General features: G+C 52.2%; 1 protein-coding gene across 2 annotated transcripts; it reads left to right on the top strand.

The window, feature by feature from the left end:
- Nucleotides 1-341: 341 nt before the first annotated feature.
- GLIPR2 (GLI pathogenesis related 2) lies at nt 342-19,210 on the top strand. Of its 2 annotated transcripts, XM_020878226.2 has the most exons (5): nt 689-795; nt 9,593-9,701; nt 10,051-10,154; nt 11,964-12,041; nt 18,594-19,210. In XM_020878226.2, the coding sequence occupies exons 1-5, from the start codon at nt 783-785 to the stop codon at nt 18,752-18,754; spliced, it is 465 nt and encodes a 154-aa protein (XP_020733885.1). In that variant the 5' UTR covers nt 689-782; the 3' UTR covers nt 18,755-19,210. The 2 variants fall into 2 exon arrangements, with proteins under 2 accessions (XP_020733886.1, XP_020733885.1); XM_020878227.2 differs by lacking the exons at nt 10,051-10,154; nt 11,964-12,041 and having other exon boundaries at nt 342-795.
- Nucleotides 19,211-20,548: the final 1,338 nt, after the last annotated feature.

Raw genomic sequence — 20,548 nt, 5'->3', positions numbered from 1 at the left:
AATAGGACCGGATGCCAAGATCTTAAGCTTTTTTAGTTTGAGTAACTCCCTGGCAGTCCAGTGGTTGGGAATCTGCGGTTTGGACCCTGCCGTGGGCGGGGTTTGATCCCTGGTCTGGGAACCAAGACTCTAAGAATCCGCAAGCCACTCGGCGAGGACCCCCACCCCCCACCTCATAAGTCTAATTTGACTGGAACATGGGATGAAGTAGGAAGGGCATGTTGGGAAGGGCCCTGCTCCAACCCAGACCCACACCAGAGGGTGTGTGCTGCGGAGAGGACGAGAGGTACATCGGAGCCCGGGGCCTTCGGGGTTTGTGGGGGTCAAGTCGCTCCAGGGAGAGCACCAAGCCCTGGTCACGCGGGTTCGTGACGCACAGCGAGCCCTGCGGTCCCCTTAGCGTATCGGTCTCTGAGCCTACCAAGAACCGTGTAGGAGGCGCGGGCTTCCGTCTGCACCCCCATTCGGGGTCCGGAGAGGGGCAGCTGGGGGCCAGTAGCCAGGGCTCCCGTCCGCACTTGGAGAGATCTGAGCGGCCCCAGGCGGGCAAAATTCTCCGGAGGCGCGTGCGGCGCCGGGGCGCGGTGCCTCCTCCAGGCAGTCGGCGGGATGGCCCCCGGCAACTCCTCCTGCAGCTGCTGCTGCCTTATAAGGCGGGGGCCGGGCGGCGCCGGGGGAGGGGCTGTAGCCGCCAGGCCTCCTCGGCTCTGAACCGCGCTGGGCCGGGCCAGGAGGGAGCGCAGCGCAGCGCAGCGGGAGCGGAGCAGCGCGCCGAGCCTGCCATGGGCAAATCAGGTGAGCCCGCCGGGCCAGCAGGACCCGGGTGCGGGGATGGCTCGGGGCTCCGAGGTCCTCGCTGTCACTCTTCCCAAAGCTGGCTGGATCCCCAGGGGGAGGGGGTCGACCACCTCCGCCCGGGCGACGCGGCTCCGGCCGCTGTGGGACCGCAGAGTGCGGGATGGAGGGGCTCACGGAGCGGGCAGTTTCCGGGGCAGCCAGGAAGCCGAGGTGGCCGTCGGGCCACCGGGAGAGAGGGAGCGAAGGCGAGACCGAGGGAGGGTCTTCCCGTCTGCGAGCCAGAGATTGCGTCAGGGAGGGCTTCCAGGCGCTGATGGGATTAACGCTGAGTCCGGCCAAGGCGTGGCTTTTGCTTTGTTTCAGGACAGGGTTAGAGTTGGAAAAAGCCACAGAACTGTGACAAGATCTCTTGATGCAAAGCAGCTTGCCCGACCAACCCTGCAAAAGACAGCTCTGAGCATCCTTTTCTTCTATCGTTGTGCTTTCTCCTCTAGGCACCCCACTCCCACCCCGTGCCAGATTCAGGCTACACAGGAGTACACACAAAGGCTTCCCCCTTCTCTGACCTGTCTGCTGCCCATCCTCACCACGGTGGCTGCCACGGTGAACTTTCTAAAACCCAGATCTCCTCTTGTTATTCTCGAACAACTCCCATCCCATAGTACACACTCTTCAGCTCCACTGTGGGGCTCTCAGGGAGCTGGCCATCACCCGTTTCTTGGCTCTGCACTCAGCTATGGCACTGGATCCTTCCCCCTCACTGACAGCCAGGACCCCTGTCTCTCTTAGTATGGTTCGTGCCTCACAGGAGGCTTTTGAATGAACAGATTGTGAAGAGTTCAAAAGCCCCACTTCATGGAAAGTTGAAGTTGTCAGCCTCAGGTGGTTTAAAGTTGGGTCTCTTCCTGAATCTGTCCTCAAGATCTGGACTTCTGAGGTACCAGTGTTGGAGGAGTGGCTTTCTCTGGCATTGGGCCTAGCCTGCCTTATCTGCAGTGGCAGGTCTGGCTTTCAGCCCTGGCTCTGCTAGTCACTTGCTGTGTGATCTTGAGCAAAGTCTTTTCCTTCTCTGTGCCTGTTTCCTCGTTTATACAAAGAAGATGGCCGGGATCATCCCCCGGGTCTTTTGCAGTCTGGAAAGGTGGCATAGTTATTATGCAGTTAAAGAACAGGCTAGTGGTGGGGTGGGGGAGAGCATGGCAGATGTGAGAGGGCCCTTTGAAATCCCTATTTGGGAAATTAGTCCCTTTCTTTACAGATTAAGAGGAAGTCCACAAATTATCTAAAGCTACATTCTAATCAGTTGTTCCTGGCTTCTCTCCTAAGAAACAGTTTTCCAGAACTGCTGGGTGCCCATTTTTCTCTGCTCATCCATCCCTCTCTCCCTCCCTCCATCTTTGCTTCCCTCCCTCGTTCTTCCCTTCCATCATCCGTCAGCTCTGTGTCAACCTGTGGACCTAGAGCTACAGAGGGCATGGCCCCTGCCCTTAGGAGTGTCTGTGTGGTTTATAAAATGCATCAGAAAGCTGCTTATGGGAGAGACTGGCACTACCTGGCTCTAGCAAGAGGTGGAGAGCGATCCAAGCCACAAGACAGGTGCAGGTGAAGAGCGGTGGGAGCTTGTGGTGGGCTGGGGGTGGGGGGTGGGTCTCTTTCCCAAGCATCCAGTGAAGGTTCTTGGAAGAGGTGGTCAGACTCTCGGAACTTTGGACTTTCTTTTGTGAGACCTGGGGGGCCATTGAAAGGCATTAATCTAAAAGCTTTGGGACCAGAATTGTTCCAGGGTGGAGGGTGGACCAGCTGGAGAGGGAGCAGAGGTAGGGGTCAGGGAGAAACTTTTGCAGTTACTCAAGCAAGAGATAACAGAAACATCTAAAGGACTGGAGAAGAAGCGGGGATGGACTTTCAAGATGGTAGCCTCAAGCAGACTTGGTGACTAACTTGTGAATAAGAAGGGAAGGTCAAGTGGTGTGAGTCTAGGTGCAGGAAGGTGATGACACCTTCTAGGACTGGAGATGCAGAGTCTCCAGGATGGTGTCAGCACGTTAGAGCCGGTTCAGGCAGTTTCCGCCCCCTTCCCATGGTTAACCTCCACAGACCTGGGGACCTTCCAGAATACTGGCCCTTAGCCACATGCATTCTACTCATCTCCCCCAAAGACTCTGAGCCCCCTGGACAGTATCCAGCTCCCCTAAGGGTCCCCAAGAGAAAATTACTTTTCTGGGTTACACGGGCCCAAACTTGACGTTCCAGGCCACCGGCCTGGGACTGTCTGCCCAAAGGACAGGCAACATCACAGGCGTGCATCCACAGAGGGGGTCTCTGTGGTTCTGTAAAGACCTTCGTAAGGAGCTTGCGCCTTCTGGGCCTCAGTTTCCTCATCACTGCACAGGGGCCCATCTCTTTTTAATCTTTAACCTCACATATACAGCAGAGCTACTGGGGTAGTGGGCATTGCTGGAAAAGTGTCTCATAACCAACACAGCTTAAAGTCTGGAAGTCCAGTGTTCAGAGACTCCTAGGTCCAGCCCCTGGCCCACATCTTCCTGCTGGACTTCAGTTTGCAGCTGAGCAGAGAAAGGCAATAGCTTGGGGCTCAGTGGAAGCCTCTAATATGGTCCCTAACAATAGCGATTGCCAATCATTCAGCCCCTACTGTGTGCCAGGCTTGAAGCTGGGTGTTTCATATGTGTTACCAGTTTTTGTAACAGCCTGTGAGGCCCTTATTATCAGCTGAACGGTTTACAGAGGTTGAGTACTTTGCCCAAGCTCATGCAGTGGACAAACAGATTTGCACCCTGCTCTCTGACTTCCCAGCTGGGTGCTGACCTGTCTGCCACACTGACCGTTTGTCACCCTGCTTCTCAGCCTGGTCTCCAGCCGTTAAGGACAGCCACACACTCTCTATCGCTAAGAATCCTACTGTCCCTCGATCCACGTCCCCTAGCCCCAGAGGTCATCAGAGCAGAAAGACCTCCAGGGACCATATTATCCAGGAATTTTCTACAGAGCAGGGCCTTCACGCCTCTGCAGGGGAAGGCTGCATGGGCAGGTTAGTCCCCACAGTTGTTCTGTTTTCATCTGTTGATTCTAAAGAAAGGTTCAAAAAAGGGTTTCCCTGCTTTAAGCTATTTTGAAAACCACAGATGTCATCCTTCCTTCTCACACAGATGAGGAAACGACAGCGTGCTGGCAGGCAGGCTGGGTGGCGGCGGGCAGGGCTGGAGAGAGACCGCCTCTCTGCTGGCGAAACAAGCGCTCTCCCTGCCCTGCCTCCTTCAGTTCTTCTGCGACCATCATCCGCCCACACAGGGGCAGCCTAAGGCATGCCCTGGGACATCCTTGTCATTCTTGCTTGGGGTCTGGAAGAAGTATGTAAGGTGGAAAGTGTGTGAGATACAGGGCAAGGGAGGGACATTCTTGGGTCTGACTCCAGTGTGGACTCACTGTGTGACCTCGGGCATGTCACATGTCCTCCCAAAGACCAAAGTTTCCTTGTCTGTAATGAGAAGCACCATGTCCTCAGTGCTGCTATGAGAGTCTCATTCATCTGTTCTTGTGCTCACTTTTTCACTCAGTAAGTACATGAGCTCAGAGGTACTGAAAAAGGTCATCAAAGACCAAGTTAAATACCAGCAGCTCTGCTCCCAGTAAAATCAGGGAGGGGAGTTCCCCCCAAAGCGAGGCTAATGGGTCTCTGCCCCACGGTAATGACAATACTTATAGGTGACATTTAGTTGAATTATAGTTTGTTCACTTTGTTCCAGATCTGATCTAAAGCATTTACAAAGATTTAATTCTCACAACAACCCTATGAGGTAGATACTGTTATCCCCATGTTGTGTATGGAAGAAATGAGGCACAGAGTGATTTAGCAACTTTACCAAGATCACACAGCTAATAAAAGGCAGAGCTGGGATTTGCCGCTTGAATTTCCTGGAACCCAAGCTGAAAACGCTACCCATCTGGAACTCATTCTTTTTATTTTTTTAATCAAGTTTTTATTCTTTCCTTCCTGATAAACTAGCAAAACCAGCTTTGCCCCAAAGGTTTTCTAGCCTCTTGCCAGGGGACAGAAGGGGCCTGTTCATAATTCCTGCTCTGGCCCTGCAGGTCCTGGGCCGGGAGAGGGCTGAGAAATGAGTCAGCTGGGCTCTGGGAGGCCAGAAGGGGATGAATGCTGAGGGAGGGGTCGGTTCCAGCCAGCAGCTGTGAGGGAGGAGGGGCACGGACCTCCTCAGAGTCTTTATCCCACTGTTAGGAGCTCTGCCCTAAGGACCTCTGAGAGCCCCTAGTCCAGCCCCACCCAAGACGCCTCTGTCTTCCGCCTAGCCCTGGCCTGCCCCCGCCCCTGGCCGCGGGAGCCGCTCTCAGGCAGCCCCTTCCAGCCGCGTGCACCCTGGAGCCCGTGGCTTTCCTCTGGGCCGACTCGGGCAGGTCTGTCTGCAAAGGGCTACAAAGCACAGAGCAGGCACTTGAGAAATCTTAGTTCTTTTCTTCTCTCTCCCTTCTTCCTCCTCTTTCCCCTCAAAGATTTGAAGGCAGCGTCAACCTCACTGGGCCTGATCCTCCTCCTAGGTCTGCTGGCCCCTTTTCTCAGTGATTTCCTCTGTCTGGTGACCCTTGAAGTGGGCTGGGGTCCAGGGCAGGGTTCCCCTCCTTGGGGGCCTACCCCTAGACCATCTGTGGGAACGTGGACAGAGATTATCTTCTTGAGCCTGTTTCCCCATCCAAAAAATGGGTACAGTGGTGAAAGCTCCCGCAAAGGTGGTGAAAAGTAAATCAGATGATACACAGGCCTGGCACCCAGAAATGGTTGGCCGCCAAGCGGAAGGAAGGCCCTCCCTCATTCCAGGCTGGTCCCCTGAGGCTGCATGGCCTCTCTGAGCCTCCGTCTGCCAGCCTGTGTGCAGTCACGTCTGACTCTGTGTGACCCCATGGGCTGTAGCCTGCCAGGCTCCTCTGTCCGTGGGATTCTCCAGGCAGGAATACTGGAGTGGGTTGCCATGCCCTCCTCCAGGGGATCTTCCCAACCCAGGGATCGAACCTCCCCCGCCTGATGCAGGCATGGGTGGGTTTTCTGTGACGCCTCTTTTTCTTCTGTTTATCTGTCCTCAGGCCTTTCTACAGAAGTGGGTGTGTCTCTTGCTGGGTGTGGTCCCTGGGAGGTCTCTTGCCTCCCCGGGGCTGGGTTCTGCTCAGAGGACCCGTTTGGGCTGGGACTGGCTGCTGGGGTGGGCGGGAACCCCTGCATCAGCCAGGGGTGTGGTTATGGGGCCCCCAGGCTTTCCAGTCAGTGACTGGCAGAGAGGGCGACCCTGCTGACTCCTTCCTAGAAACCCTGGTGCTGGAACTTTCACTTTTTGTTTCAGTACTTCCCACATTCTGGGAACGCAGTGACCTAGTTTTCAGCAGCCTTTTATGTCCCTTCTCTGGGTTGGGAAGATTCCCTGGAGAAGGAAATGGCAACCCACTCCAGTACTCTTGCCTGGAAAATCCCATGGACAGAGGGGCCTGGTGGGCTACAGTCCATGGGGTCACAAAGAGTCAGACACGACTGAGAGACTTCGCTTTCACTGCCAAGGAGACTTCAGGGCCTGAGCAGTCCAGAGTCCATTGTATCACAGGGCTATCTTTAAACTGGCTTTGCCTTAGTGACCCACCCATTCCCCATAACACCACCTCTTTCTCACAGCACCACGTATGCCAGACCCCTTCGGCCCTGGCCCTTCCTGCGCCTTTGCCCCCTCATCACCTCCTCCAGGGGGCCTTCCCTGATACATCCGTGGTCACCATTGCCCACGCCACTCAGATCCATGCGTCTTTCGTGGTGTCCCGCTGGGGCCTGCCTGGTACATAGGAGCTGGAAGGGACATTAGGGTGGGCCTAGCCAGGCCTGTCACTCAGATAGAGACCCTCTACCACTTTGTGGGTACCCACACTCGCCCGTGCATGCACACACACACTGAACTCCTGGAAGTCTGGGGTCAGTCGGTCATCTTGCCTCCTCTCACCCTCACCCTCAGGATTGGAAGGGACTTAAAAGTCATCTGACTGGGCCTCCATTGCCTGCATTCCTCTGAGAGGCATCACCTGCTTGCATGCCCCCAGTGCTGGAGAGCTCACGGCCATGTGAGGTAGCACTTTCAGTCTTCAGAAAGCTTTGGTGGAGATGGAGATCTTTCTCAGGCTGAGCTGAAATCCGTCACCCTGCCTTTCCACCCACTGTTCCCAGCTTTGCCCTGTGGGGCCCCAGAGTTCAGCAGGGCCCTGCGCCGCATCTTCCAAAGTCTGATCTTCTGCAGTTCTTGCTACCATCCCTTATGAGACCACATACCCAGCCCCTTCTTCACCTCATCACCTCCTCTGTACACACTTCAGAGTGTCCCTGCCTCTAATGCAAGCTGGGGGCCGGGCTGGGTGAAGAGTTGCAGCTGGACACGGCTTGTGTAGGGCAAGCAGCACATCGCCCAGGAGCCATGGGTTTCTGGCCACCACGCCTCCCTCCTGATTCCTTAGTGTCCCGTTAGTGAGGCTCCAGTGTGGGCCCCATGAGTTGCTGTGATTCCTGCCACTTCCACCTGAGATACTCTTTAAAAGCCTCTGTGACTCCATTATCCACAGTAACATGTGAAACCCCAATTTTTTCTCTAATATTTACTATTTGACTGTGCTGGGTCTTAGTTGTGACACGTGAGATCTTTAGCTGTGGCGTGTGGGTTCTAGTTCCCTGACCTGCACATTGGGAGTGCCAGGTCTTAGCCACTGGGGCCCTAGGGAAGTCCCCCAAAATCTTTTTTTTTTAAATTCTGGTAAAAATCGCATGACATAGAATTCACCATCTTAACCACTTTTTAGTAAAGTGAGTTCACAGTGTTGTAAAGCAGATCTCCAGGACTGTTTCATCTTGCAGATCTGAAACTCTGTACTCATTCAACAGCACCTTCGCTCTCCGCAGGCCTGAGGACTGATAGCTCCGCCCTCTGCCTTATGACCTGTTACCATGGCCACAGTTTTCACCTCCATGCCTTTGTCATAGCGTCTCCCCGTCTCTGCCTGTCAATCCAGACCTCCCACATCCTGGCATTTGGCACCCCTTTCCCATCCCTGTCGCACTTCCCATCACTATGACTGGACCCCACCAGACTGCCCCGCCAGTCCCCAGAGTGTTGGAGGTTATGACCACTGCCCACCACTGGCATGGCCTGCAGTTTCCTTCCCTCTCCTGGTCACTGTCTAGCCCAAAGCTCCAGAGGGCAAGCCCTGGTCTTCTTCCCTCAAGTCCCCTAGCAACCCAAGGGGATTCAATCTGAAGGCCCAGGAGACCTGAGGGATCTGGCTGAGGGAGGGGAAGAGGACCCCTGCTGGTTCATCTCCATGGCCTCTGGGGGAAAAGACCTCAGAGGAGGAGAAAGGTGGCTGGTGACAGTGACTTGGGCCAGTGGATGGAGGGCTGCTTCTCTCATCCTCTGGTTTATACCCTCTGCCCACAGCAGGCTTCAGAGACAGGCTAGTGCCAGAGGGGACTAGCTCAGTTCTGTGGACCCCCTGTGGCCCTCACACGTAACTCAACCATTTCCATGGTGATGGCAAGGGGTCCTCCCATCCTCCCAGATTCCTAAGGCTGAGGTCAGCACCTTCAGAGTCTCAGCCTGGCCAGCTCCTGTTCAGACATCTGTGGGGCCTCAAATCAGGGTCACCTTCCTGATCCCCCAGACCATGGTAGGCTGCTTTTCTCCAAGTTCCTCTTGAGCTATGCTCACCTGCGCCTTGAGCCTGCCACACTGCTGGCTGCTGTTCTCAAGACTCTCTCCTTTCTGGGTGGGAGCTCTTTGAGGGAAGGACATAGGTAACTTGTCCGAACCCCTGGCATATGGTACGGGACTTGGCACAGAGGACACACTCGGAGAGCAGATGAACAGATAGATGAGTTGGGGTTGAATGGATGATAGATGGGTGGTTGGATCCTGCTGCTTACATCATGAGTCAGTAGGTGGGTGGATGAGTGATGGAGAGATGGATGGAGGATGTGGGATAGATGAAGTTCCATTTCAGATCTGAATTGATATGACCTCTGTCCCCTGCTGACCTGGCCTAACTTTGACTTCACCACTTCTCCTCTCCCAACTCCAGCCCCCTTGGCCTTGCCCCTTCCGAGGTTGGGACCCAGTTGGGCATACCTTCCTTCACCTGCTGGGGCCAGCTGATCACAGCCCCCCACCACAGCATTCTTTCCCACACTCTCCCTCTCTCTCCACTTCCTGATGCTGTCCTGCCCTGGTCGGTCCTCCTGTCTCCATCTGCCCCTCTGTCTTGGGGCAGTGTGGGTACCCCTGCACCCTGGCCAGGCCTGTTCTCTCTGAGCTCTCATCTGCAGCCCTTCCCAGTCCTCCCGTAGCATGTACCATAGGTCCCATCTGAGATATCCAGTCTCCACACATTTTCTTTCGGATGTCCTGCTCTTCCCTGTCCAGCACCCGCACCCCCCATCTGCTCTGCCCATCCTCCACTCAGCAGCCAGCAGGGTCTTCTAGAAACAGAGATCTCCTTAGCTCACCCCCTTCCCCCAGTCAGTCACTTCCCATCGCAATGAATAAAGACCCAGACTCCTTACATGCTCCATGGGGCCCTACATCGTCCCGGGGGTGTTGGTGTGCAGAGATTGGGGCAGCAAGCCTGGCTGTGTGACTTCAGGTTTGAGTTGGGCCGTGCTCTGAAGCCCGCAGGGTACTTTCCTTCTTCCCGTGGCTCTTTTCTCCTCACTGAGATGGTCTCCATCTTGAACTCATTGCAGCCTCCAAGCAGTTTAACGACGAGGTCCTGAAGGCCCACAATGAGTACCGGAGGCAGCATGGTGTCCCCCCACTGAAGCTCTGCAAGAAGCTCAACCGGGAAGCTCAGCAGTGAGTGCCCCCCAGCGCCCCCGGCCCTTCACGGCGCTGCCGCCGCGGCAGTCACAGACAGGCTCTAGGATGCAGGAGAGGTGTGGGCTTGCAGGGCAAACATGGCCATGCTTGAATAGCCCCTCTGCCACTTACCCGGGCAGGTCCCATTGTTCCTCTGAGCCCGAGTTTGCTCCTCGGTAAAGTGGAACTGGAGCAGGGCCTTAGAAGTGATGCAGGTGTGATGCTCCTGACTGCCTGCCCGAGCCCAGGGCAGGGACGGAAGCTCAGCCATACTAGGTTAGGGCTCCTGCTTTGGAGGCTTCCCCAGGCTGTACACACTCTAAGGGAGCACCGTGGACTCCTGCAGGTATTCAGAGGCCCTGGCCAGCACGAGGATCCTCAAGCACAGCCCAGAGTCCAGTCGTGGCCAGTGTGGAGAGAACCTGGCATGGGCATCCTACGATCAGACAGGTGGGTCCTTTCTCAGCTTCCCACCCACTGCCTGAGCCGGGCCTGGGACATCCAGTATTCAGGCTCCTCCTGAAGTCCTCTTCAGGGTCCTCATAGTGTCTGCATGATGCGCTACCTGCCCGAAAGGGAACAGAAGCCCAGAGCTCTCTGTCTGCCCCCAGGGGCTGACTGCAGTTCACCATAAGGGCTCCAGTGGCCAGCTCAGGGCCAGGCCTGTGCCGGGTGCCAGGGACACAGAGATGAGTCAGACTTCCCGCCCCCGCACCCCCTGCAGAAGAACTCCCAGCTGAGAGTGGGGGCGGGGGAGAGACCGTTTCTGTGCCGAGTCTCAGCCTGACCCTGTGGGCGCTGCAGCATCCCCAGTTACAGAAGAATTTTACTTTCCTCACGTTCTTCCAAAAGTCTTTTCAGTGCTTGTGGCTTAACTGTTTTCATGAGAGAAGTGCAATAGAGCTTTTTTCCATGTTGGACAAAGTAATAATAATGGGAAAGGCAATTCCTCACCCAAGGTCACAGCCTGGATGGTGATCCCACCACACTGACCAAACATTGTGGACTTCCTGGCTCTGGCAGTGCTGGCGTGGCTTTTTAGGAAAAATGCTGGAGAGAGCCACCTCGCAATCTGACCACCTCCCTCCCCTGCAGGAGAATGACTGTTCCCTCCCTGGCCTCACATTCCTGGGGGTTCCCCAGGGAGGCCCTGGAGTCCTCTATGTTTCCAGGCAGAGCTCCACGAGAAGCATGGGCCTGCCCCTGAGGAAGGTAGAGCCCGAGGCCCGCAGCCCCTCCCCAGGCTCAGGCTGTGGGCCTCGATGGGGAGAAGGGAGCGGGGCGGGAAAGAGCCAGCAGGAGATGAGGCTCTCTCCCAGCCTCTCGCTGGCTCCCCGTGGAGCCTTGAGCAAGTCTGCTACCCTCCATGGCCCCAGTGTCCCCATCCCTACTAAGAGGGGTTGGGTGGGTGGCCTCTAGGGCAGCAGTTCCCCACCCTCGCTGCACCCTGGGATCTTCCGTGGTGCTTTTAGAAAGTATAGTGCCTGATCTCTCCTCCAGAGACAGTGATAAGTATCAGACATCAATAATTTTGAAAAGCTTCCCACTGCTCTCAGAGGCCCTGCCACTCCAGGTGTGGTCCATGGATCAGCCACAGCACCTGGAAGTGTGTTAGCAATGCAGACTCAAGGCTCCACCTAGATCTGCCGGAGTCAGAAGCTGCATTTTAACAAGAGCCCCAGGTGATTCGTGCACTTGTTAAAGTTCAAGACTTACTGCCCTGAGGCCCAAGGCTCCTAGCCCTCTGGCCCTGAGCTCCACTGCTCCCAGGGGAATGCTGTGACAGTGGATGCTCCAGGAGAGGGCCCTGCTGCCTGCAGCAGAGACCCTGACCCACCAGCCCAACTACACTTCCTCCTGTGGATGTTTCAGGAGCAAGCATTGCGGTGGGATGAAGGCAGAGTCTCCGGAAAGCTCACAGCATTGTTAGAAGCCCTTGGAGTATGTTGCATTCAGTCCTGTTGTAGAGAGGCCCAGAACTGGGCAGGCCTTGCCCAGGATTGCACAGCCAGTTAGTGGCAGGGCAAGGACACAGACACAGGCCCCCCAACCTCAGGTCAGGGCTCTTCCCAACCCCCAAGAAGGCCCTCCCTTCAGCCTGGATGTGCTCCAGGGCAAGAATCCCCATGTGTCAGCCCGTCAGTGCTTCATGAAATGTCTCACTTGAGGGGTGGGTGCTTTGGGGCTAATGGGAGATGGAAGGAATAGGGAGTCGGTTCATTTTGCTGCTGAGTTGTCTGCAGTGTCTTTGCCTTACAGGAAAGGAGGTGGCTGATAGATGGTACAGTGAGATCAAGAACTACAACTTTCAGCAGCCTGGCTTCACCTCTGGGACCGGTGAGTGATGTGGACGCAGCAGTGACCTGGCCCGGGGCGGGGCTGCAGTCTGGGTCTGACTTCAGAGGAACTAACCCCCTGAAAATCAGTCACTTTCCTTCTGTTTTACTTCTTCCATATTTCTCTGGTTTGACTTTGCCCAGAGGGCAAAAGCATCCCCACCTCTTCACACACACACACACACACACACACACACACACACACCCCTCCATCCAAGAGTACCCAAGCTGCCGGCTCCTGCTGCAGATGCCCGGAGTGTGGCGTGAAGAGGCTGTGGACTGTAAAGCTGCTGACTGTGTCCTTTCAGGAGTGGTGCCTCAGCACGTGGCATCCGTCATCCTACTCCTGGGCCTGCTCTCCAGGAGCCAGAGTATTCTGAGACCTTCCCTGTCCATGCTGCTCTTCTGATTAAACTGCCAGTGGCTTCCTGGGGCCATCAGGAAAGCTGCGGAGCCACTGACTCTTCCCCTGGTCTTCACACCTTCCTCCCTCCTGCCCCCACATCCCCCCCCCACACCCCCTCCTCCCAACCTCCCAAGTAGTCTCCCTGCTGCTTTGCACACCAGTGTGTGGTTCAGGTGAGCTTGGAATGCAGAGACTTTCGGATCCAGTCTCAGCTCTGGCACTATGAGCTCCGTGAACCTGGGTCGGCGCCCTGTCCTTCCCTGTCCCCGAGGGAGAGGCACAGGGCGGTGGCCTCCATGGGACGTTCTGAGAGCCGGGATTTAGATGCAGGGAGCCGGCCATGGGACCATCCAGACTTTCCCATGGACTGCCCATGTGAGCAGTGAATGGTTAGCCTACCAAAGCCCTAGGCAGCTGCTCCGGGTCCCCTCTGCCCCTCACAGGCCTCACCAGGCTCGTTTTTCCTCAGAACTGACTCACGTCCACCCGGGGCCCAGGATGGTTTCAAAGCAGCTGGGAGTTCCTCTTACCAGAAGGCACCAGAGGAACTGAACAGAGGATTCTCTATCCATCTGCTATTCCTCTTCCCCACCCTTGGGTGGGGACACTGACAGCCTCCCACCCTCTGGAGGACTCTTCAGAAGGAGGAAGTGACATGTTCTCAGAGCCAGTCACTGTTTCCTGTGGTTTGTGCTCACCCTTTGGGGCAGGGGTTCTTGCAATCGTGTGGGCAGAGGTAGTAGCGTCTGAACAGAGGCGTTTCCTCTCAGTCCTGTGGGGCAGGACCAGGAGGCTGCAGCCAGGCCCTGGGAGAGAACTGCTGGTTCTGCGGTAATTAGATTTGAGAGGTGAAACAGCAACAGTGACAGCCTCCTAGCAGTGATCAACGATGCGTAGGCAGAACTTGGTCTTCTTTTCATAAAGGTCACTGTCCAGAAGATGTTTTATTTCATCCTGTGAGCAAGATTCACGAGCAATCACACATGTGTCAGAGCAAGTTATTGGTGTTGCTCGTGTGTACACGCCACTTGATAGTAAAAAGCGTCTCCACCTCCACAACCTGCAATACCTTTTGAAGGTGGGGCTTTATTCCACCCATTTTGCAGAGGAGGAAACTGAGGCCCAGAAAGGGGAAAAGACTTCTCTTTACCTTCTGTCTTCAATCTGATGCTTCTTCCATGGTCCCTGCTCCAAGGCAGGAATCTCTCCAGTGTCAGAGCTGGGGATTGGTCTCAACTTCCCGTGATCCCTGACCCTCTGTCTTGTCTGTTATCCTACATCTCCCACCCCTCAAGAGGAAACGCCTAGAGCCAACAGCCCCTACTCCATCCCAGGCACCAGTGGGCAATGGCTGAGGTCACACAGAGCCTGACCCTTGGACAGGAGCACAGCTTTGGGTGGTGGTAGAAGCAGGGGTTTTGCAAGACTCTTAAAGATGCTCAGGCCTGTCCCCGCTGCATCAGCCACCCCTAGAGCTGCTTCTCACTGCACCATGGTTCAGGGCGTCCCTGACCCGGGCCCATGCTGTAGGTGAAAGAGCCTTCAAAATACCCCGGACCCCACCCCACCCCTATCCAGGTTAGAGTCTTGTGAGGAAGGACACAATTCTGTTTGTGCTGAGAGAAATAGCTTCTTTTTTTTTGAGAAATAGCTTCTTGCAGGTCCTTTATTTTGGGTTTTGGTTTTTTTTTTTTTTTAATGCATAGGCTTGTTGACTTATTCTGAATAAGTATTACGCTTATATGACATGAGATTTGCAAGCTGTATAAGGTGGACAGTCTTCGTTCCATCCCTGACTTTCAACGCTTTGCCTCCCAACCAGTAATACCAGTTTCTGTGTATCCTTTAGAGTCATTCAAACCAAAAGTTGTGGTTTTTCCTTTTTTTAATACTCTGTTGTCAGGTAGGTGATCTGTTTTACACTTGCTTTCTTCACAGGCAGGTTAGCAGAGATTGTATCATATCAATAGGGAAAGAGCTTTCTCTTTTATTCTCTTGCAAGGATATATTGTAACTTATTTAATGTGTTTTTCAGATGTATATTCTGGAAAGTTTGGGTCCATAGCAGGAAAGAGGATGTGATCCTTTTGGGAAAAAAAAGAAAAAGAAGGAAGCTCTTAGTAGTTTAGAGTTAGAAACCAGTGTGTATCTGATGGTTGCTAAGGAAGTTGTGTCCTGTAATTCATCTCTAAATACCCAGACTTAATTATCTGTGTGCAGACAGAAACCTCTCCAGTCAGAGGAAAGATGACTTAGTTTTATCTGTTTGGAAAAGGCTTCCACAGACATTCATTCTGTTGGTGTGCATGTGGCGTCTGTAATCATTTTCTTGGCAACCAGTGGATAAACGGCAGCTCTTCCTTCTACGGGTGATGGAGACAGTGGGTAGGTCAGCGGCCAAAGCATGTGGTCTCTTGGAGAAAAGGCTTGTGGGCAAAAGGGTGTGAGCCTTCATGAAAAGACAGTCCATAGAAGCAGTGACACCTGGCAAAACTGCTGAAGAGCTGGAGATGAAAGAAATGTGATTAAAAGTTTAAGGACCAAGGATGAATTGGAAAATAGTGCTTCCTCTTTTCTGAGGTGAGACTCAGGGTGTACTGAGCAATAGTTAACCTGAGCTTAAGGGTAAATGGTCAGGATGCATAACCGTAGTTAACGTTTGTTTGCTTTTAATTCTTGCTTTGATTATATCACACCAGTCCTGCAGGTCAGTGTTTATGTTTGGTTGTTTTCATAAAGACTTTAGTAATCACAGATCTTTTAGAGATGTAGACAAAGAAATAATGCCTACATTTAAAAATTAGAAAAATGAGGACTTCCCTGCTGGTCCAGTGGCTAAGATTCTGAGCTCCCAGTGCAAAGGGCCCAGGTTCCCTGTTCAGAGAACTCCATCCCACATGTTCTGACTCAGACCCAGTGCAGCCAAATAAAAATAATAAATACATTTTTTTAAATTATAAAAATAGAGTTCATCTATAGGAGAAAAACAGTTTAATCAACGAATGATTATTTAGTCCTTACCAAATACGAGACACAGTGGGAAGCTTTGTCTCTTCCCTGACTGGAAGAGTGGATACCAGCCCTGTCTCCTTCCTTCTTCTGTTTGTTTCATTTTGTGGTGAAATACACAACGTAAATTTACCATTTTAACCATTGTTTGTAATTTTTTAACTGTTATGTGCTTTGTTTTGGGCTGTGCTGGGTCTTCCTTGCTGCCTGGGCTCTTCGCGAGTTGCCGAGCGCGGGGCTGCTCTCCACCGGTGATTCGCAGGCTTCTCATTGCAGTGGCTTCTCCTGTTGCGGAGCGCAGGCTCAACAGCTGTGGTACACAGGCTTGGTTGCTCCAAGGCACGTGGGATCTTTCCTGACCAGGGATCAAACCCACGTCTCCTGCATTGGCAGGCGGATTCTTTACCACCGAGCCGCCAGGGAAGCCCCATGTTAGGCATCGTTAAGCATACAGCTCACTGGGGTTAAGTCACGCACATTGCTATGCAGCCGTCACCACCATCCATCTCCTGAACGCTAGCATCGTTCCAAACTGAAACTCTGAACCCAGTAAACAATAACACCAGTCCCTTCCCGCCAGCCCCTGTCCAAGCCTTAGTAACTACTGTTCTACTTTTCTCCATGAATTTGACTATTCTACTTACACAACAACATTTTGTTTATCCATGGGCAGTTGTTTTCTTTCCCCCTTTTAGCTATTGTGAATAATATGTACATTGGTGTGCAAATATTTGAGTCCCTGCTTTTTGTTCTTTTGGGTGTATGCCTAGAAGTGGAATTACCGGATCATATGGTAATTCTATATTTAATTATTTTAGGAACTGCCATACTGTCTCCCACAGTGGCTGCACCATTTTACATTCTCATCAGCAAAGCAAAAGGGTTCCAATTTCTCCCCATCATCCCCATCAACAAATAACATTTGTTATTTTTTTAAAAAAAATAATATCCATCTTAATGAATATAAAGTGGTTACCCTCTTTCTTAACCATCCAGTGGGAAGCTTAGCTACTCTGATCACAATTTTCCTCCTTCCTCCTTCCCTCTGTCTCTTCCTTTCTTCATCAGATATTAATTAAGCATCTACTGTGTACCAAGAACACACATATGGTGCCTGCTCTCAAAGAGGAAACATAATCTCTTCAGGGTTGTTTTTAGAAAATGAATGCCATTCTGTGACATGGAAGTAAATATCCCACTGACCTGTCAAAGGATCTCTCTGAATCTTCAGTGGTAAAGGTGGAAAGGATGAACTCCTGATCTCTGCTCCCAGGAGACGAGAATTTATGGTCATTGAGCAAAGAGTACGTTACAGCATCAGTTCTTTGACCCCAAAACAAGAGCAGAGTTAGAAGCTAAGCTGTGTTAGCAGCTGGAAAAGACCAGTGAGTGCTGGGCAGGCAGCCTGAGCAGTGGGAGAATGATACTGGGAAGCTTCAGCCGCCACAGAAGCGTCGGGAGGGGCCAGCAATATCTTAAGAAGGAACTTAGCTATGTAGCTCAGAGCAGAGGGAACCGAAGGAGGCTCTAACTTGTCTGGGTCTCAAAGAGCTCAAAACGTACAAGGCCTGCACTTCCAGTGACGGCAGAACTTAGTCCAGGTTGGTTCTTCCATATGCCTTTCATTCATTCACTCATTCATTCCATTTATTCATTCCACAAAGTTTTATTTCACATTCCATGTGTTAGGCTGTGCCAGGTACTGCACATACTTTGATAAATAAATCAGTTTGGTTCCTGCCCATATGGGGCTCATAGCCTAGTGAAGGGGCCAAGTGCTTAGCAAGTAAACAAGTATATCACTGCAAATGGTAAGAATGCTGTGAGGGTGGGAAACGGTACAGCAAGGCCATCTTGAGAGGGAGGTGTTCAGGAAATAAGAGTGATTGCAAAAGGCCTCTCTAAACAAGTGACATCTGGGCCAAGACCTAAGGGACAAGAAAACACTGGTCATCAGATGAGCATTGCATACAGCGGCCAGTGCGTGCAGGGGGTCCATAGTAAGAAATAACAGGATGTGTTCAAGGGATGGAAAGGAGGCCACTGGACCAAAGCATTCACTTTCATTTTAGGTGCAGCTAGACGCAATGGAGGGATTTTTAAGTAGAGAAGTAAACAGATATGATCTATGTCTCAAAATGATCACTCTGGCTACATCAATGGAACGTAAATTGAGGAATCAAGGGTGGATGCTGGAGAGTCAGGCGAAGGCTATTGCAGTGATCCAAGTGCGAAAAGTTCATGCTTGAGACCATGGTTTTGGGAATGAAAGGACTAGAGATGTATTTTGAAGTTAGACTTTTCAGGATTGAATGAGGGTTTGTGGGGAAATGAAGGTGAAGGAGGAATGCAGAGCAACTCTGAGGATTGTGTGCACAGAGGTACTGGTCATGGAAACGGGAGAGACCAAAATCAAGAGTGAGGTTTGGGTAGGTTACATGTGAGATGCCTGTGAGTCATCCCAGTGGAAATGTCAAGTAAGTAGTTGTGTTTGGAACACAGAGGAAAGATTTGGGCTGGAGAAAGATATTTGGGAGCCAAGGAAAGATGAAATTGTCTGAAGAGGGCAACAGGAAGAAAAAAAAAAGCCCAGGATTGAACCTTGGGAAATGCAGGTCCTCCAGTATTCACAAGTGAGACGGAAGAGGAGGAGGAAGAGGAGTGATGCGGGGTGAATGCCGAGAGGAAACCAAAAGAGGGGAGTCCTTTGAAAGGGACAGGAATCTATTCTATTAATGTTCCTGAGATGTCAAGTAAGATGAGGACAATAAGTGATCATTGGGAAGGAACACAGATCGTTGGTGACCTTGAAAGTGTGGGTTGGGGCAAGGGGTGGAAGTAGGTGCAAGGTAGGGTGACCTCATTATTGGGGTCACTGGGCTTTGCCATAATCTCTAGGAGACCATGAAACTTTTGAGCATTGGATAGTGAGATGTGTAGGGTCTATATGGCTAGTTGAGAGGACCCAATGTGTTAGAAAATTAGTGTGTCTTGTGTCTCCTTCTTCTGACTGGCAATTGAAGATCAAGCTTCCCCCCACATGGCAGGATGGTGCAGGAGTTCCAGAGTCCCTTGAAACACCATTCTCCAGGCTTTGCTAACTAGCCCGTTTCCCTCTCCCCATGCCTGTTCCTACAGGACACTTCACAGCCATGGTATGGAAGAATACAAAGAAGATGGGAGTGGGGAAGGCGTCTGCAAGTGACGGGTCCTCTTTTGTCGTGGCCAGATACTTCCCAGCAGGGAATGTCGTCAACCAGGGCTTCTTTGAGGAAAATGTCCTCCCTCCAAAGAAGTAATATTTGTCCAGTGGAATGGGAAGGTGGCAGACTTAAGAACTTGGATATGAAGTGCCTAGAACAACAAAATTCAGCTGTGTGTCTGTTCCTGTGGGTGTGTGTGCTTGTGAGTGTGATGCTGAGTCTCTTGCACACACACTCGGTTAGACAGCTGTGCGTGAAATCATTCTCATCAAGGAAATGAGCATACAAACCCTCTATCTCAATGATTCCCTAGGCTACAGTTATTTGGACTTTGACAGGAAAAATTCAATTTTTAAAGTTTTTAAAAATTTTTTAAAGCAAACTTTTTTTGTACCTTCTTACTTATATCCACCCCCGATCCCTGGACTTTCTGTATTCCAACTGTTTGTGATGCTGAGAAAGTGAAGTTCATCTTATGGGACCTTCATGCATTGTAATCTACTTTTGGTAGATATTTAAGAATATTAAACCCTCATTTAAATGTGACAAAAATACAGCTTTAAACGTGTAAATACAAAGCAGTTTCCATAAGAAATACAGGGTAGGCAGAGACTCCATTTCACGGAATTACTGAGATTTCTCAGTTGTAAGACATGATGTCATCTGCACACCTCCTGGAATTCTCTAGTGGGATTGCCAAAAAACAAATGGAGAAAAAAGCTTGACTTCCTTGCATTTTTCTATCTTCCACCACCCTCGGCCCACCCTCTTTTTCTAAAGATCCTCTGGCATTTCAGAGCTCATGATGCCGCCCCTCCACCAGCACCTCAGTTTCCAGGGAGCAGGGCCAGGCCTGCGACTCACCCATCCCCCACTCTGCCTGGGGCCCCCGAGGCCTGTTCTGGGAGAAAGCCCCTCCGCCTGGGCTGTTGGCCAAGCAGCCTTGGATGATGAAGTCAGTGAGCGCAGGGGTGAGGGTGAGCTCACTCAGAGTCCCCAGAGGAAGCCCTCCAGCCTGTGCCGTCCCACCCACGCAGGGGGGGAGCCCCAGCCTGCTCCTGGCAGCTGTGACGGCAGCTGTGAGGCCGCTCCCTCCAGGAATGTGTCACAGGCCCGAGTGTTCCAAAGAGACATCCCATGTAGGGGCTTAGAGGCGCTGACTTAGTCCTGCGTTTTGCCTCAGACTATACAAAGTCCTCTTAAATCAGGACTCCATGTGGTCCAGGTGGGAGGGGCCAAGCTGTGTGTCCCTGAAACCACGGCATCTCCAGGTAGTGAGACAGCAGGGCCGGGAGTCTGTGCGGGCCGGTCTTTGAGACGTGCTTCCTGTTGTGAACACAGGCTTCTGCTGTGCCCGTCATCTCACCAGGGACAGCAATAAAGTCTTTAGTGTAGTATCTTACTCCCATGTGATTCATACCTGATTCTTAAGGTTTTCTTTGGTATGAACCATTTACAAAATCTTTTTATCAAGTTTGTTACAATATTGCTTCTGTGTTTTTTTGTTTTGTTTTATGTTTTTGGCCCCAAGGCATATGGGATGTTAGTTTCCTGCCCAGGGATCAAACCCACATCCCCTGCATTGGAAGGTGAAGTCTTAACCTCTGCACCACCAGGGAAGTCGCTTGTGCCTGATTCTTAACCAGTAACTAAGGCAATCAATAACTCTGAGTTCCCATCGTAGGTAACTCAAGATGGGATACCTCTTGATGGGAGAATCCCTCGAGATGGGATTCTGAATACCTCCAACCCCTCTCCTGTAGACTTGTTTTGAATCACGTGACCTACCATCACATAGCTGACAGGACTAGAGTGGACATGTGATTCATGGCAGCCAACCATAGCCTGGCCATGGACCAGGAATTTGAGCTAAGAAATACAGAGAGAATT

The sequence above is a fragment of the Odocoileus virginianus genome, chromosome 18 (genome assembly GCF_023699985.2).
Source record: "Odocoileus virginianus isolate 20LAN1187 ecotype Illinois chromosome 18, Ovbor_1.2, whole genome shotgun sequence".
NCBI lineage: Eukaryota > Metazoa > Chordata > Mammalia > Artiodactyla > Cervidae > Odocoileus > Odocoileus virginianus.
Note: the sequence above shows the minus strand (reverse complement) of the source record. Positions and strands in the feature narration are given on the sequence as shown.